The following is an 18,025-nucleotide window of genomic DNA, read 5'->3' as shown; positions in this document are numbered from 1 at the left end:
TTTAATAAAAGAAAATTATAAATTTAATTAACTATAATATATTTATATTTAAACTATATAATTTTAAAAATATAATAATATTTATATTTTTAAAGTATAACTTATATATAAAATTAAAAATAAAATAAAAGCTATATAAAAATTTTATATAGTTTTTAAAATATAAAATATTAATAAAAGTTTATTTTAATATAATTTTTAACTATTTAAAAACAATTAATATTTATTATTTATAATTATATTTATATTAATATTACTTTATATTATATAAATTAAGTTTTAAAATATTACTTAAATATATTTATAATTTAAATTAACCTTTAAATATATTATTTTAATTAAATTATTAAAAAAATTATTATAAATACTTTAAAAATATAATTATAAAAATTATATTACTTTTATATAATATATTTAATATAAAAGTTTTTATATTTAATTTTTATTTTTAATTATTAAACCTTAATATAATAAAACTATTTTAAAATTACTACTTTAAATTAATAATACTTTAATTTTAATTATTAAAACTTTTTTAATTATTTATTAAAAGATTAAAAATAAGAATTTTATTATAAACTTAAAGAATATTTAACTTTAAATAACTTTTTCCTTTAATAGTATTTTATTTTTAATTAATAAAATAATATTTATATAAAATAAAAAATAAAGTAATAAATTTAAAACTATAAATATTAAAGTAAAAATAAAATATAAAAATATATTAAATAATATATATAAACTATTTATTTAACTTTTATTTATTAACTTAAAATTATATTTAATCTTTTAATTACTATTTAAACTTATAATTTAAGTAAAATAAACTATTAAAAACTTAATAAATATTTTAACTAATAAATTAATAACCTTAAATATAAACTATATTTTATTTTATTAACTTAAAATTATTAAATTAATAATTTTATTAATAAATTATTTACTAATAATAATAATTTTAATTTATAAATTAACTTTATAATTATATTTATTAATAAAATTAAAATTAAAATATAAAATAATAACTTAAAAGTAATATTATTTATTAATTTTATTAAATATAAATATATTATTAAAAATATTTTTACTTTAAAATTTAATAAAATAGTAAATAAATTTAATATAAATAATATAATTTTAATTATTTTAAATAAAATTATTAATTATTTAAAATTATTAATTATTCTATTAATTATTTATACTAACTTTTCTTTTATATAAATATTTTATTAAGTTTAATATAATTAAAAATATTTAATAATTAATATAATAATATTCTATTAATTATATAAATAATAAAAGATTTATAAAGTTTATTAAATTTATAATAATAATAATCCTATTAATATATTTATTAAAATAAATTTTAATAAATTACTTAAAAACTTATATTTTATAATAAACTAACTTTTAAATTAAAAGATATATAAATTATAAAAATTTATTTTAACTTAAATTTAATAAATTAAAATAGTTAACTTATATTAAAAATAAAAATTTATTAAAAGTTAATATAATTATAAAATTATAATTTTTAATTAATTTTATAATATAATATATAATACTATTAAAAGTAAAAAGTTAAATTAATAAAATAATTTTTAAATATTAAATTAAAATAAAACTTTTAAACTATTTTATTTAACTTTAAATCTTTTAAACTTAAATTTATATTATTAATTTTATAATAAATATTAATATTAAAAATTATATTATAAAAGTTACTTTACTTTTAAATAATTTAAAAACTATATTTTTAATATTTTAAATTTTTTAAATTAATTTTTAAGTTATTTTTTAATTATAATATTTATATTCTTTTAATAATAAAAAGTATAACCTATTTTAAAATAAAACTTATTTTTATAATTTTTTTAATATATATTAATTTTATTAATTTTTAAGTTAAGTTAAATTTATTAATATACTATAAAATATTTAATTTAATTTAACTTTAAATTTATTAAGTTAATAATAATAAAATATAAATTTATATATATATATTAAATAAATTATTTAAGTATTTAAATTAATAATTTTAAAGTATTTATTTTATAATAATTAAAGACTTTTATAAGTAAATTAATATATTTATTTTAATTTTATAAAAATATAAAATTATAATAAATATATAAATTAAATACTTTTAATAATATAATAAAATAATTTTTTTATATTTATTTTAATAACTTAAAAGTTTTAAATTTAATTTATATTTAAAATATTTTATTTTTATAATAAAAAAGTTACTAATATAATAGTTATAATAGTCTTTTATTAGATTTAATTAATAAAAATATTTACTTATATAAACCTTTTAAGTAACCCTTAATAGTTAGTTACTAATAATTAATTACTTTTAATATTATTTTTTTACTTATATATATATAAACCTAGCTAATATAAATAATATATAAAATATATATATTAAATACCCTTTAAATTCTATTTTATAATAATATAAAATTTAACTTTATAATTATTATTATAAAATTAATATTTTATAAATAATAGTAAATCTTAAATTTTATAAAAGAGTTATATTTTAACTTTTCCTTTAATTTTAAATAGAAATTTTTCTAAGTATAAAAAGTAGTATTAAACTATAGTATAAAAAATAAAGTATTTAATTATATTTTTTATATTCTTATAACTTTATTAGAAACTAACTTATAATTTAATAAATAATAATTATTTATTAATTAAAAATAAGAATATAAATATAAATATAATTTTTATTAACTTTAATTTTATATATATAAATACTTAAAGAATAGAATTAAATAAAAGAATATTTTATATTATTATATATTAATAAATAACTTTAAAAAAAGTTTAAAAAGGGTATAAGCGAGTGTACTATCCGTTTTTATAGGTGCGAATATCCGTTCTCTATTATAAACATTACCTATACTATTAGGTCGCAACATCATAGACCTTAATTATACTAACTAACAAACTATTAGCACCTAGGGATTGGCCGAATTAAAGTGTTAGGCAATGCTTACTGGCTGGATGCATGCGATAAATGAAGTGGGTGGGTATGGATGGACTTAGCTCTTGCTTGCACTTGGCTTTACCAATCATGAAGTCTTAATGGAAGGATGTAGGGGAGGATAGGGAGCCACTGTCTCGGAAAAACGAAGCAGAGCCCCCCCCCTATAAAATTACCCCTATTAAAATTTTTAAAGATTGATTAAAAAAGTAGTTTTTTTATATAACTTTCTTAATATTTATTTTAAATATATATATAAAATATATTTATAATTCTTATAAATATTTTTATAAAGTTAAACTTTTAAAATAATTATTATTTAAAGTTTATATATAATTTTATTTTTATTTTATATATATTTAAAAATATATATAATATTTTTATATAATAATAAATATTTAAAATTTAATATTTTAAAAAAATATAATATTAATAATAATAATTATAATATAATAAATATTTATAATTTTAATTTTATAATAAATAAATTAAATTAAAAAGTATTATTTTAATAATATTATTAATTAAAATATTATAAAAAAGTTATATCTACATTGCAGCGCTTGCAGCGCCTTAATTCTATGTCTATTTTATTCCCGCCGCGCCGAGTTCCCCCCTTTTCTTTATCGAAATTTAAAATTCATAGCCTCCGACTGGGCTATAGTCGGCTTCCACAGAGTTCGCTTCATGGAGCTGCAACAGATCGTGGTCGTCGCTCCGTTCTAGGTAAGGGAGTTTAGCCTTCGACGCCTAGTATTTCTTCAGTTTAGTAATAGCTGCATCCACCTCGGCCTAAAGTCTCTCCTCTTCATCTATATTCTTTTTAGGAGTTAGCTAAGGTGAGTTTTCCGTGGCATTAAGCAAGTTCTTAAGGTGCTAATAATTTCTAATTCTATTATATAAAATTAAATATCCTCCTCGACGATGTAGTTCGCCTTTCCGCGGCTGAGAGCATTCTTGATGGGCTCGTGGTAGGTCCTGGGAACGTATGCAATGATGGAAGATGAGGATAAGATCTTTGATACAGTGGTTCCATCATCGAAAGGCTCATCGTTGTGAACGATGTCATAGTTGGGTCCCTCAGCGACAGTTGGTGGATAGGTCACCAGCTCAAATTTGGCATGGATCAAAGTGATATTGAGAGCGACTTTGAACGTATTGGTAAGCTGGAAAATCACACAGGAGCTCTGAGACGAAACGTACTGTTTTTCTTCGTGTCAACGAGTCAAGACGCAGTAGTTTCGGACTCATCGCTGTCGGAACTGTGACCTGGAAGCCTGCCAACCTTGAGGTTAGCCTTCTTGACTCTTCTTGACTGTGCGACAAACCTCAACTTGTAGCTCTTGGTGGGTTTGGTTTCGGTCTGGACTTCAAAGTGAGCTCCTGTGTGCGGGCTTTCAAGCTCGCCGTGATCAATCGAGACACTGAACCCGATATGAGGTGTACGGTCAGGGCCCGATTGTGTTATGAAGAACACAGTCTCGACACTTTGAGGAAATAGATGGCTGTCACCGCCTTTGAGCTGCTTGCCTCCAGTCAGGACTTGATGAGTGATACTACGAATATTTAACTGTAAAGGTTTTCTTAAAGACAACACGCAATGTGTCAACTGGTCCCACAGGGTATCCTGGCGGGGCTCCAACTTGGCATGTACAGTTACTATGTGGTATCATAAAACACTATAACTAGACTGTTATCAGAAAGGAAAGACAGACCTTGTATTTCTAGTAGTGTAATAAAGATATTTTAAGAATTTCTTCCACTATATAAAATAAGAACGGAAATTCGCGTATCTATAATCGGAAGGCATACACCCTCCCTACTATTCAGCTAATTAGAGTATAAAACCTTAAAGTCCTTATAACTTCAATAAATAAGCCTTCTTTACAATTAAGGAACTATAAACAGGGCTGGTTAGTCCTCTAAGAACTCAGGTCGTACCTACCAGCCCTACTCACAGCCCTTCACTATACTTTACACTCTAGGGCTCACCCCCTTCACCCCAGCCGGCCCTTTCAAGAGGTCATCTTATATAGAGTACTTCTTAGTAAGTAGATAGGTGCACACCTTCCAATTTTAGGTGTGCAAATTTCCGTTCTCTATAAAATAAAACAAAGCCATTAGATGTAAGGCAATCTCACCAGTTGACGCTTCCTGGCTAGCCTTGCTCAGTTTTGTAAGATCCATTGCACCTCAAAGTAATCCTGCTGGTTAAATAGATATACCTATGTAGCTACTGTGTATGAATGGGGATGCCACTCCTAGTCTTCCCCCAAGGCTTCTCAGAGGGCCTTTGGTGCTTGGATGAGCGGTCAACGACTCTAAAAGCGAAGCACACGCACAGAAGGATTCATGATCTCTAATAAATTATCTCACAGGCTCTGTTATATGGTGAGTCGTCAAATGGAAACACAAGCTTTGGCAACTTGTCTGTTACGGCATAAGAGTTGACCAAGGATTGGTAGCTAGACTTCTCATGTTGTGATATATTGGAGCCTTCGTCGGGTGTATCACCTGGCGCAAGATGGCAGCGAGAAACGCTTGGTATCCTTCAGCTAAAGAGATTCTCTACGAAGAGACACGCTGGCATCACAATGTGCCTCAAATTCACGACATGCCGGTGAGAGGAGCTCGGGGTCACGTAGTATGAACTTTGTAACTGAATTTCGGTGATGAATTGGGTGCAGGTGGCCAGGTCTAGGTGCATATGCCCCCATACATGGCCTACCCAAGGCATGTGATTTGATTACAATAAGAATAAGAATAAGAATAAGTACAGAGATAACTTGGTATCAAGAACTTCGTACTTGCCAAACAGGCTGACAAGTATCCTCACGAACGCATTCTCTCCTTTTTTGAGTAGTCGTCCACCCCAGCTGAGTCTCGGTCTGTACCTCACCTTTATACCATCTTCTCGGAGTGTTCGTTCTTGGCAGGGGGAGGAGTGACTGGTGCATTCTTGAGACTTCCCCGGCTGGAAGCATGCCCCTCGGTCGAGCCCCCGAGCACATCGTTCATCGTGCGGCTCAGCTCGACGTAGTCATAAGCGAACTCACCGAGTTGCGCATCGTCTAGCCCCAACTCCTCCTCCTCGACCGAGGCGCGAAGGCTCAGGCCAGGGATCAGGTTCATGACAAACAGGATGATACAGGTGACAACGAAGGACCACGCGAATCCGGCGACACAGTCAGCAAGCTGAATGGCCAGCTGGATGTAGTTGTGGTTGAGCCAGCCGCCATCGATCTCAGTGGCACCGTCAAGGTGAGCGATATAGTCGCTAGTAAGGAGTCAGTCAGCCACTTGTAGCAAGCATAGTGAGGCAGTCACCTGCCGGGGGGTGGGGGGAGGAGAGGCGCTTACGCAGCAAAGAGGCCGGTCAGGAGATTTCCAACAATACCGCCAACACCGTGCTCGGCAAACACATCGAGAGCGTCGTCGATGCCAACCCAGAACTTGATCTTGGTGGCCAAGTTGCACGCAATACCACCGACGACTCCATAAATGACAGCTGCCCAGGTTGGTACGAATCCAGCGGCCGGCGTGATGGCTACCAGGCCGGCAATGACACCACTACAGAACCCGACAGTGCTCCATTTCTTCTCGAGGCGGTAGTCCATCAGACACCAGGTAAAGCCACCCACACAAGCGGCGATGTGGGTCACGACACAGGCCAAGACTGCACGCAGGTTCGCACCAAGAGCGCTACCACCGTTGAATCCGAACCAGCCGACCCATAGGAATACCGTCCCAAGAACAACATGGGTGACGTTGTGCGGGCGGTACGGTAGGCCGTGTGTCTTGTCGTAGCCAGTCCGCCGGCCGAGCATGAGGGAGTAGGCAAGAGCGGCAGCGCCTGAGGAAATGTGCACAGGCGTGCCACCGGCAAAGTCGAGACCGCCGAGGTTCAAGGACCAGCCATTGGGGTTCCAGGTCCAGTAAGCGATAGGGTCATAGACGATGGTTGACCAGATGAAGATGAAGACGAGAGCAGGGAGCATTCGGCCACGATCGGCTGCAGCACCGATGGCGAGGGCGGGTCTGTTGAAAAGGGTTGTCAGCTTTCCCAACGTTCCAAGTGATGATACCAGAGGGCCCAAGTTACGTACGTGATGGCAGCGAACATGCCCTGGTACAGACAAAATAGCAAGTCGGGGATCTTGCTGCTTCCCACGCTGGGCTGGCCCAAGACTTTCATGAGGCCAAAGTTGGACATGTCACCGATGAAGGCACTGCCGGTGTGACTGAAGGCCAGGGTGTATCCCCAAAAGAACCACTGGAACCCGACGACTGCTATACTCATCAAGGAGAGCCATATCAAGGCGAGTGCAGACTTTCGACGAGCAAGACCGCTGTAGAAAAAGCCCACGCCAGGGATCATAAGCAGAACCAGGGCTGCCGATGTGAGGATCCAGGCGAAGTCGCCTGACTAATTGACAAGAGTCGGTCAGGTCTAATGCTCCGGTGGAATATTGCGGGATCGAATAGATTGGAAGCCACTGGTACAACTTACTGAATAGTAAACGTTCAGGTCGTCTACCAGCGAGTCGCCTCCCTCGTAGGCAACACCATCCAGACCAGTGTACTCCTCAAGAGGTCCAGCCGACATCTTGGCGGCTTGTGCGTGCCCCGGGGTGTTGAATAAAGCTGTAGCTGCTTTTCACAGCAGTGCCAAGCAGGGTTGACAGGCAGAAAAACAAAAAGAAACGCTGCAGGCTCTCGACAAAAGAAGCAGCAACGCAACAGGAAAAGGAACAGACAGAGGACCGCGGCCTGGGGAAGACCGCAGGAGTGGGTGTGCAGGTAGATAAATAGAAGAGCGGAACATTGGTCTCAGCGCGGCCCGGGCAAAGACGCACGCAGACTTGGCGCAGCCGATGGGATGTCCTCTCGGCGCAGGGCAATTTCGAGGACGGCCTGGACGGTCTGCCTTGTGCAGCGTACCCGGTACTCCGTATAGCATCTGGACCCTGGACAGACCATGTGGCACAGATATGAGTGGAGCAGAGGTCCAATGAGAAGGGGATGCCCTTTGTTGGCCTGGCCTGCCAGCTGGGTGGGGAGCCTCGCCTCGAGAAGGGAGCACATTGCTCGCTCGGCCATACGGCTGGGGAGCGATAAGCAGCGGGTCCCCTCCACGGATGCGTACAGGTCCAGGCTGCGTGGTGGTGTATAGACAATGTCCCACCTGAGCGTGGCGGGTCCTGTCATACCTGGGATCCAGCAGCTCTGCGAATGGTGTTCAGGGTCAAGATCCGACACGTCGGATCAGACGGGGTTTAGTGAAGCGGCCCACATGCCCTTTTCATGGATGGCTTGCTGGCTTATCAGGACTCATACATAGTAACAAGACGAAGGAGCCGGCCACGGGAATGACTTGCCAGCTTACCTGGACAAGATATGGCCATGGCAGAGACGGCACGAGACATCAGGCTGGTACAGAACGGCAGAATAGCAGAATGGCATGTTTGCGAAACAGAAACCATGCAGGGTAAAAGGACCGGCGGCTGAAGTGGACGCGAGTGCGAGTGCTTGGGGCGGGCCGGACTAGGAAGCTGGCAGAAGTGAGACATGGGCCACGCTGCAGACGTGTACCAACAGGCAGGACAGCCGGAAATTGACCAAGGAGGCCGGGATCAGAGCAAGACGGCAAGACGAGGTGAAGTGAGTCGAAGGGAGTCGAAGGGAGTCGCTGAGCCGGCTGTCAACCCCGAGGTCGAGCTGCTGGCGGATTGGCCAATGCCAGTGGCCCAGTGCACTGCCGGATCGCCAGATCGGAAGCCATCGCGTAAGCTGACGGCGTAACGATGCGGAGGACGCACATGTCTGCATGTCTGTGAAATGTACTCCGTAGATGGAGGATACAACCCACCATCGCACCAGCCGTCAGCACGGGGCTATCGAGCCACGAGATGGAAGGCTTGACGCCACCCACCAGCGATGCGGCCTGGCCTGGCTGGGCTGCAAAGGGGCAGCTGATCCGGATTGGCAGGGTGGCTGCTCTCGCAGTCTCGTCGATGCCGCGCGGTGTGAAATGAGACCGACAGCTCAAGAGACCGGGGGTTGTGCCGGAAATCCTTCGTTATCTCGCGGCCGACCGACCAACCACGACCGGCACACGCCGGCCCAGAGGGACGTCGAAGGTTCAAGGACTGCGCCTCTGCCAGTCTTTGTTGACGTTCGCATATTACACAACAGCAAGGTCGGTGGTGTCTGGGTGTCTGGGCTCGGCGTGACATTCACGCGTCAACGGGCGTGCATGCAGGAACCACTCGACTGGCCCGGCCGGAGGACAAGTACCCAAGTACCTAGGCACCTAGGTACCCAAGTACCCGGGTGAAGCTGTGGGGCTCGAGATATGGTCTGCGAAAAAGGAAGTCGACGGCTGTAGTTGGTTGCATGGCTTGCATGGTTCAGACGTCGTCGAATGACCCCGAGCCGCTTCCGGCCTAGCAGGCCTAGTGGGCAGGGAGCTTATCTCTGGGCGAAGTGGGGTTCAGCCTTGGGGCCTTGTCCTTGCTTGCTTGCCTCCTGCTCCTTCCAACCCTTGCCAACCTCCTGCCGTACCAGCGTACCTCCTTCCCAATCGTGTCCCTCGGTCCTTCTGCCCAGGTGCTTGCACCTCACGAGTGGATCGACCGCTAGCTAGGTACCTAGGTACCCAGCTACCCTTGACAGCTCTGGTTGACAGCTTGGCACTGACGACGACGTCTTCTTCTTAATGGGCTATTTGTATTTTTTTTGTTCGCCTCCACATGTCCCCGTGCAGACCGTCAACGTCATCCGCCCGCGACCTTTGCTTCCGTCCAAACGCCAAGTGGCCATCAATGACAAGTGGCATACCTATCGCTGATAGTTCGTACCTAGGTACATAGAACATAGAATCATGTAGCCAGCCTCTGCGGCTCTGTTCCACGGCTCTCTGACTAATTGTCCCTTTCGGATGGGGTTATTTCTGAAATCAGTGTCATAACCACTTGGGCAAGGGGTGTCTACAGCTTCGGGAGTCAAAGTTTTCCTATTTTTACAGAAGCTTTTACCTAATCCTATATTTATTTATACTTTATATATAACTTATTAATACTTATAAAGGAATTTAATATTTTTTATTTTATTTATTTATATATTTATTTATTTATTAATTATTTTAATATAATTTATAAAATATATATTAATTTAATAAATTAATATATATAAATAAAAAATTAACTTACTTAATTAATTAATATTTAATATAAATAAACTTTCTTTTTTTAATTAATATTTAACTTATTAATATATTACTTTATATTTAATTATATTATATTATATTAACTTTATTTATTAATATTTTATTTATTAATATTTTATTTTATAAATAAATAAGTAAATAAATAAATAAATAAATAAATAAATAAATAAATAAATAAATAAATAAATAAATAAATAATAAAATAAATAAATAAATAAATAAATAAATAAATAAATAAATAAATAAATAAATAAATAAATAAATAAATAATAAAATAATAAAATAATAAAATAATAAAATAATAAAATAATAAAATAATAAAATAATAAAATAATAAAATAATAAAATAATAAAATAATAAAATAATAATAATAAAATAATAAAATAATAAAATAATAAAATAATAAAATAATAAAATAATAAAATAATAAAATAATAAATAAAATAATAAAATAATAAAATAATAAAATAATAAAATAATAAAATAATAAAATAATAAAATAATAAATAAAATAATAAAATAATAAAATAATAAAATAATAAAATAATAAAATAATAAAATAATAAAATAATAAAATAATAAAATAATAAAATAATAAAATAATAAAATAATAAAATAATAAAATAATAAAATAATAAAATAATAAAATAATAAAATAATAAAATAATAAAATAATAAAATAATAAAATAATAAAATAATAAAATAATAAAATAATAAAATAATAAAATAATAAAATAATAAAATAATAAAATAATAAAATAATAAAATAATAAAATAATAAAATAATAAAATAATAAAATAATAAAATAATAAAATAATAAAATAATAAAATAATAAAATAATAAAATAATAAAATAATAAAATAATAAAATAATAAAATAATAAAATAATAAAATAATAAAATAATAAAATAATAAAATAATAAAATAATAAAATAATAAAATAATAAAATAATAAAATAATAAAATAATAAAATAATAAAATAATAAAATAATAAAATAATAAAATAATAAAATAATAAAATAAAAAGGTAGATAAGGAGGGAGATAAAAAGAAGGTTAAGAAGAAGGTAGATAAAAAGGGAGATAAGGAGGGAGATAAGGAGGGAGATAAGGAGGGAGATAAGGAGGGAGATAAAGAGGGAGAGTAGGTAAGAAGGCTATAAGTAAGGTAGCTAAGTAGAGTAATTTAGAAGGTATATAAATAGATATTTTTAAAGATTAATTATAACGTATAATAAAGAATTTTTAAAATTAATAAAGAATTTTTATAATTAATTTAAATATTAATAGTAACTTCTTATATTTAAGTAGAGTATAAATCTATATTAGTATTATATTTATTAAATAAGTATAAAAATTAATATTAATATTTATAGCTTATATTAGTACTTTATATTTAGGTACTTCTTTATATATTTTAAAGGTATCCTACCTTATAGTAGTTGTAGGCTTTATTAAAGGTTTCTATCTAAAGGTTTTTAAGCTATTTATTAACTACTTTTTAGCTAGTAGCTAGCTAGTAGCCCCTCTTTATTTATAACCTTTAAGCCTTTTTTATTTTTATTTTTTATTTTTATTCTTTATTTTTATTTTTTATTTTTATTTTTTATTTTTATTTTTTATTTTTATTTCTTATTTTTATTTTTTATTTTTATTTTTTATTTTTATTTTTTATTTTTATTTCTTATTTTTATTTTTATTTTATTTTTATTCTTTATTTTTATTTTTATTTTTATTTTATTTTTATTTTAATTCTTTATTTTTATTTTTATTTTTATTTTTAAAGTTATTTTAAAGTAATAATTAAAAAATTAAATTAATTTATTTAATTATAAATTAAATATATATAAAATTTAATTAATAAATTTATATATTTATTTATTTTATTAATTTAAATAAATATTTATATTTTTATAATATTATATTATAACTTTATTATTTTTATATATTATTTTAAATAATTATAACTTTAAATTAATAATTTTTATAAATAAATTATATTTTTATTATAAGTTATAAAGATTATTTTATTAATAAAATTAAATTAATAAAATAAAAGAATATATTTTTATAAAGATATAAGTAATAAAAATAAAAGTAATAAAAATAAAAGTAATAAAAATAAAAGTAATAAAAATAAAAGTAATAAAAATAAAAGTAATAAAAATAAAAGTAATAAAAATAAAAGTAATAAAAATAAAAGTAATAAAAATAAAAGTAATAAAAATAAAAGTAATAAAAATAAAAGTAATAAAAATAATATAAGAATAATATAAATATTAAAAATATTATTAAAATATTAAATAATATATAATTAAGTAAGAAAATATTCTTTTTAAAATAATATTAGTTTATAATAGAAGAAGCTTTTCCTTTATTAGGTTTAATAAGGTACTATTTAGGGTAGATTCTCCTTCTAAAAGAGGAAAACTTCGACTCCTGAAGCTGGACTGCGTAGAGTAGACCATCTAGATATCCAACATTGAATGGTCATTGTACTTATCTGGGCTAGTAACTCCAGGGCAACACTAAAGTATACCTAGGTATGTAGGTATGTAGTTAATCACCGCGGCTTCACGCCGTTTGTAAACATATTGACTTACCTCTCATGTCAACACCGCCTCATGGTAAGATCCAGATGGATGAATGACACACGGTTTATTAGCGTCTCGTAAATCACTCGTGTTGGCTACTTAAGTACCCTAGAACATGAACGCGCGGGCCGGACAACTCGATTTAATACCCATCTACGTAAAAGTAGCCCTGGAGGTCCCTAGGCAGGCAGTCAAGAGTTACAAGTCTCGTCGATCGCTGGCTTCGCGCTGCTTAGCACCCCGCCCCCGACAGTCTGCATCATACTGACTTGTGGCAGCTACTAAGTTGCTGCTAACAAGCAGCTACGTACGTAATATATCAATGGTGCCAGCACTTCAATGTTGTCGGGCGTCTTCGGCTATTTGAATAAGTGAACGACCCGGGAAGATCCCCTGAGATCGCCCGGGCGGCTCCCCTTTTCTTCATTTCACACTTCTGCAACACCATTAACATCGTCCCCCATCCTGTTCACCAAAATCGAGACATCATGCTCCTCTTACACTTCTTCCTCGTTGTGCTCCCCCTACTACTCGGCATTCACGCCGATGTGGTGGACGACCAACCCACACCTGAAGTCGTCAACAGCATCCAAAATGTGGAGAAGCTGACGGTAGAGATGGCTTCAGTCGTCCAGAAATGGAATGGTGATGTCCTCGCTGCGCTCCCCATCAACGACACATCCGATTCTTTGATCAAAGCTATCAAGGATGGTGCCGAGACAGCCAAGAAGTCCAAGAAAATGGGCGTCGGAGAAGCACTCAAGGTCAAGAAGGCCACAAAGCAGCTTCTGAAGGAGATAAAATCCTCACTGGGCACCATTACCAGCAGCAAGCCGAAGTTTGACAACGCTGGCCTCACCTCAATTATGAAGGCCAGGCTCCAGGAGACCAAGACAGCGTCAGACAGCCTCATCGAAGCCATCGTGGACAAGCTGCCGAAAGTCGGAAAGCGGATCGGTAGGAATCTGGGGAAGAAGATTGCTGCTGAGTTTGACTCTGCAATCGCAGAATTCTCAAAGGCTGCAAAGAACCCCAAAAAGAACCCAAAGAAGAATCTGGATGGAAACCACCTGAGTTGATCCGCCAGGTTGCCTTGTGGCGCCAGCTGGTACTTGCACTGCGGCGGAATCATGACTCTGCCTAAGTAGGTACTTCAATATATTCTCTGCTATGGTAGACAACCGGTCCATAGAGCTAGATAGAAGAGCCAAGAAGAAAAACACGTCAATCAATAATACACTAGCCTCATCAGACCGTCTTGGCTATCAATCATTGTGGTGTGGTCTCTACTAGAAGATGATATGTAGAAGATGACACAGACATCTGGAACATATGCATGCATACCCGTCACAGGCAGTGCTGCGCGGAGGCTTGGTTGTAGGACTGCACGGTGCCCGGCCATGATTTAAGATTTAGCTCATGCTCTCGGGAATAAACAAGTATGTAGGCGCGGGCGGTGTCAAACTGGTGTCTGATCAGAGGCTCGGTTATGCCTGAACATGGCACCATCAACACCAGGGGCTGGATTCTAAATATCTTGTGCAGTAAACGGGAGATACATAGCCACCTACTTCGGTAGTGTCCTATTCTCAGAACCGTCATCCCTGCGTCTAGACTGTCGCCTATTCCGTGCCTGTGTGATCCACACCCATCTCAGAATCCGATGCAGATTCATCCATGCTGGCAGATTCTGTTTATCGATCAACGAGTTCCTGAGCAGGACTCTCAAAAGCTGACAAGCTATGTTGCATGGCGTCTTTGAGCAAGGAATTTTGAAAATCTTGCGTGAATTTAGAGGCTGGCCGGTGCGTTTTACCACCTCTCAACGCTGCCACATGATCGCTGTTGTCTCGGATCCTCCTCCTGAAAAATAATCAGATGTCAGCATACATTGAACACCAGATTTTCTGACACTATGATACTGGGTAAACAAGGGATCTTTGTTGCACATGCCGTAAACTCTCGGTCGGCCTGATAACACCTGCAACATAACCACAGCATGACGGTCGAGAGGATGAGTGGCAGGAGTATGGCAACGGCCATCCAGACCGGTTCAATACCGTTGCTGTCAGATGTGGTAAAGCTTCTCGACAGTATTGCAGGCATTTGAGGAAAGTCTTCTCTCGAGACGGTAGACTATGCTACGCTCCAGAATAGTCGTAAACGGCAATAGTTCAGCTGTGTAAATGATCGCAGATCTACGGGTGCCTTGGATGTTCACAAGTCGGGCGCTCAGATTTCATATCAATTCAGAATATGATCATTAGTATCACAATTAATGATTTAAGAATGATAAAGGGGCATGGCAAGCAAATGAAGCCCGCGGACCGCTCATATGCAATCCTGACATGAGAAAAGCCAGTCCGAGACTAGAAGAGTATCTGCCAAACATTCTTTTCGCTAATGTCAAGCCGATTGTGTTTCTAGTTCGACTCGGAGTTTCACCTAGGCCTGAGAGATCGTTTGAAACTGCGTGTCTTGCATGTTTCCCATGTCCAATATCGCTGTGCCCTAAGCAAACAGTTTAATATTTGAGTGTCAAACATGCCTGTGCACACGGATCACGTCGCAAATACTCCTGCTTGTGAGATAAATCAAAATACTGCGTGGAATCAATCACTGGCTACAAACTTACAAACCATGAGCCAGCACAAACGTTGTCGCTGTCTAACATTGAAGTGATTGGTAGTCTGGACCGTCGCGGCGGGCCGTCATGTTGATTTCGGGCGCCCCAGCAACGAGGAAATCCACATGGCATCGCTTCTATGTATACCAATAGATGATCATACTACAGTTTAAATGTGTGCTGGAATAGACAACAGCTTCGGAAGAGGAAGCTTTGAGTGTTGGAAGACAAATTAGGACCCTAACCTACATATATTATAGGTATTGATCTTCCTACCGGCAATTTCATCGTGGGTACCAAGCTAGATGCGTTGGCTCTTCGAAATCAGGCATTCCAAGAGGCGCAAGGTTTGGGGATGGTCTGACCGCGCTGAAGTCGTCCATGGGTGCTTTGTCAAAGGCTCGCGTGACGGACTTTTAAACCCTATAATAGATAGTATCTGCACAAATAATCTCCGTGTTACCCATTTATAAAGGAGAATTGGATTAATAAGTGACTGGTTAAGTGGAAAGTAAGGTTATTAAAAATACAAATGCATATGCCTGGTCCCTTCTCTCGATGTCGATGATCGTAGCTCTCGTCTCGAATGACTCTCGGCTATCAATCATCTAGAGACACCATATTGGACTCTTCCAAGTTAATGCTGCAATTCAGGATAATCTGGAAGCTTCCAATCTCCGGCGAAGTTGTCAGACGAGAAGCGCTCGATGAGCTTGTCGATACGTAACATGCTGACAAGTTTCACCACAAGCTGAAGAAACCAGACCCCCCATTCTGTTTCGGGATACGCGATGGCGGGGACGCCTCTGAACAATTCCTGCGCCTTGTCGACGCACGGTCGAAGAACTGTCTCATAGGATTCGAGAGCCGCGTCGACTGCTTGTCCAACATCTTTGCAACTCTCAAGGTGCCTGGCAAGCTCGCCTCCGAGGACATAGGCGCCGATGAGGCCAAGAGAGGTGCCTTTTCCCGTCAGGGGGGAAGGTGTATAGCCCGCGTCACCGACAAGGACAACTCGACCTCGAGACCATTTGTCCATCTTGACTTGGCCAATCTTTTGGAAGTAGAAGTCGTTCGCCTCAGGCGAGTGAAGCATGCCATCTATTAGCCTCGGGGCTTCCCAACCGGCATCCTTGTACATGTCTGCCCAAAGCTGCTTCTGCTTCTTCACATCGCCGCTCTTTAGCGCATCCTCCATCGCATGACCGCCCTTTTCAAGATACCCGAGATAGACTTGCATAGTCCTCGGGTTGTCGACTCTAGTGGCTATGACGCGGCGACCGGGTATGTTGTAAATCTTCGCAACCATGGTATCCTGCTTGCCTTTAGGTACGGTAAAGTAGGCGAGATAGAGCTGCAGAAAGTTGAAAGGATCCTTCGCACCAGGGCCCCATGCTTTTCTCCGCGTCCTGGAGCTCTGCCCGTCCGCGCCAACCACCAAGTCGAAGTGGTCTTCCCTACCGTCCGAGAATTTGACGTGCACCCCGTCACCGGTCTGCTCAATTTCTTCGACCGAATTTCCAAATATGTACGTAGACTTGTCCTTGGTCAGGTCGTATAGGATGCGTACGAGGTCGCCTCTCATGATTTCAAACTCAGATGTCAGGCTCTGTTTTCCCTGGCCTGTCTTGTTGGCTCCAAAGTAGGCCAACCTGCGGCCATTCTTATCCACGAACTCGCTGCCATCCTCTTGGACGACCTTGGCTCTGACAGCCGACTCGATACCCACTGATACACATTAGTCACCTTGTATGGAGCCCGAAGTGTTTCATTCCGTAGTACATGAATTTTTGATAGACGAGACCCGGAAATGGACATGGGCAATGCTTACTCATACGCATAACGGTCACGCCCTCGCCTCGGAGGTCTATCTGCTGACCCGAAGCACGCAGATCTGGCGCTCGCTCTACGATAGTGATATCGCAGTCAAGCTTTGAGAGCCAATGGGCGAGAGCGGGGCCAGTGATTCCGCCGCCGACAATGAGAACTTTCAGCTGTGTCATGGTGAATGGCAGCTGTAGGAACGATCTGGGACTTGGCTGATCTCTAGGTACCGGTAGTTTGTCGTATTCTGTTGATATAAGGCACCACTGTTGTCTAAATCGATCTGCTCATACTACGGGGCAGTTTGAAACATTTATGAACACCATAAAACATCTGTGGTACCCATTATGCTTGCTGGTCGGTCGGTGAATCGGCCGTCCCAGGCCGCACAGTGCTGGGGCGGACGTCGGAGGTGTACCAATGCCGAGGCCGAGAAGCACGTCGTGAAGGGCTTTAATCCCAACGATACGTCACCATTCTGCGCCCAACGAGCTAGGCCCGATAGCTACCTAGGTAATAAGTCATGTCAACGTGTCAGTGGTCCGGTGCTGTCTCTTGTCCGAGACCTAGTTGCATGTGCGCGCCAAGTTGGGGCGTATGTTTGCAGGGAGTCGCATGTTTGCAGGGGGCCTGTCTCGTGAATCCTAGGGCCGAGCCAACAGGTGATTGATTTTAGAAGGGAGCTTTGAGCCGCATTCTGCGGTCATTTCCAAGGCCGGCCTCCGGAATGGCCGGGCGCCGATGCTAAAATGCA

General features: G+C 36.7%; 3 protein-coding genes across 3 annotated transcripts; 1 reads left to right on the top strand and 2 right to left on the bottom strand.

Annotated features, from left to right (window-relative positions):
- Positions 1 to 5,762: 5,762 nt before the first annotated feature.
- KVR01_011037 (uncharacterized protein) lies at positions 5,763 to 9,212 on the bottom strand (the record flags this gene model as incomplete). Its single annotated transcript, XM_044782156.1, has 4 exons — positions 7,506 to 9,212; positions 7,102 to 7,421; positions 6,356 to 7,033; positions 5,897 to 6,272 (listed from the first exon to the last, which is right to left on the bottom strand). The coding sequence occupies exons 1-4, from the start codon at positions 7,599 to 7,601 to the stop codon at positions 5,897 to 5,899; spliced, it is 1,470 nt and encodes a 489-aa protein (XP_044640184.1). The 5' UTR covers positions 7,602 to 9,212.
- A 4,097-nt stretch (positions 9,213 to 13,309) lies between these two features.
- Positions 13,310 to 13,900, top strand: KVR01_011071 (uncharacterized protein; the record flags this gene model as incomplete). Its single annotated transcript, XM_044781823.1, has 1 exon — positions 13,310 to 13,900. One exon carries the CDS (start codon positions 13,310 to 13,312, stop codon positions 13,898 to 13,900), a length of 591 nt encoding a protein of 196 aa, XP_044640218.1.
- A 2,011-nt stretch (positions 13,901 to 15,911) lies between these two features.
- Positions 15,912 to 17,909, bottom strand: KVR01_011117 (uncharacterized protein). Its single transcript, XM_044787919.1, has 2 exons — positions 17,279 to 17,909; positions 15,912 to 17,175 (listed from the first exon to the last, which is right to left on the bottom strand). Exons 1-2 carry the CDS (start codon positions 17,448 to 17,450, stop codon positions 16,085 to 16,087), a joined length of 1,263 nt encoding a protein of 420 aa, XP_044640264.1. The 5' UTR covers positions 17,451 to 17,909; the 3' UTR covers positions 15,912 to 16,084.
- Between the last annotated feature and the right edge of the window lie 116 nt (positions 17,910 to 18,025).

The sequence above is a fragment of the Diaporthe batatas genome (assembly GCF_019321695.1).
Source record: "Diaporthe batatas strain CRI 302-4 chromosome Unknown Contig00014, whole genome shotgun sequence".
NCBI lineage: Eukaryota > Fungi > Ascomycota > Sordariomycetes > Diaporthales > Diaporthaceae > Diaporthe > Diaporthe batatas.
The sequence above is the reverse complement of the archived record's forward strand: the minus strand, read 5'-3'. Positions and strand labels throughout refer to the sequence as shown.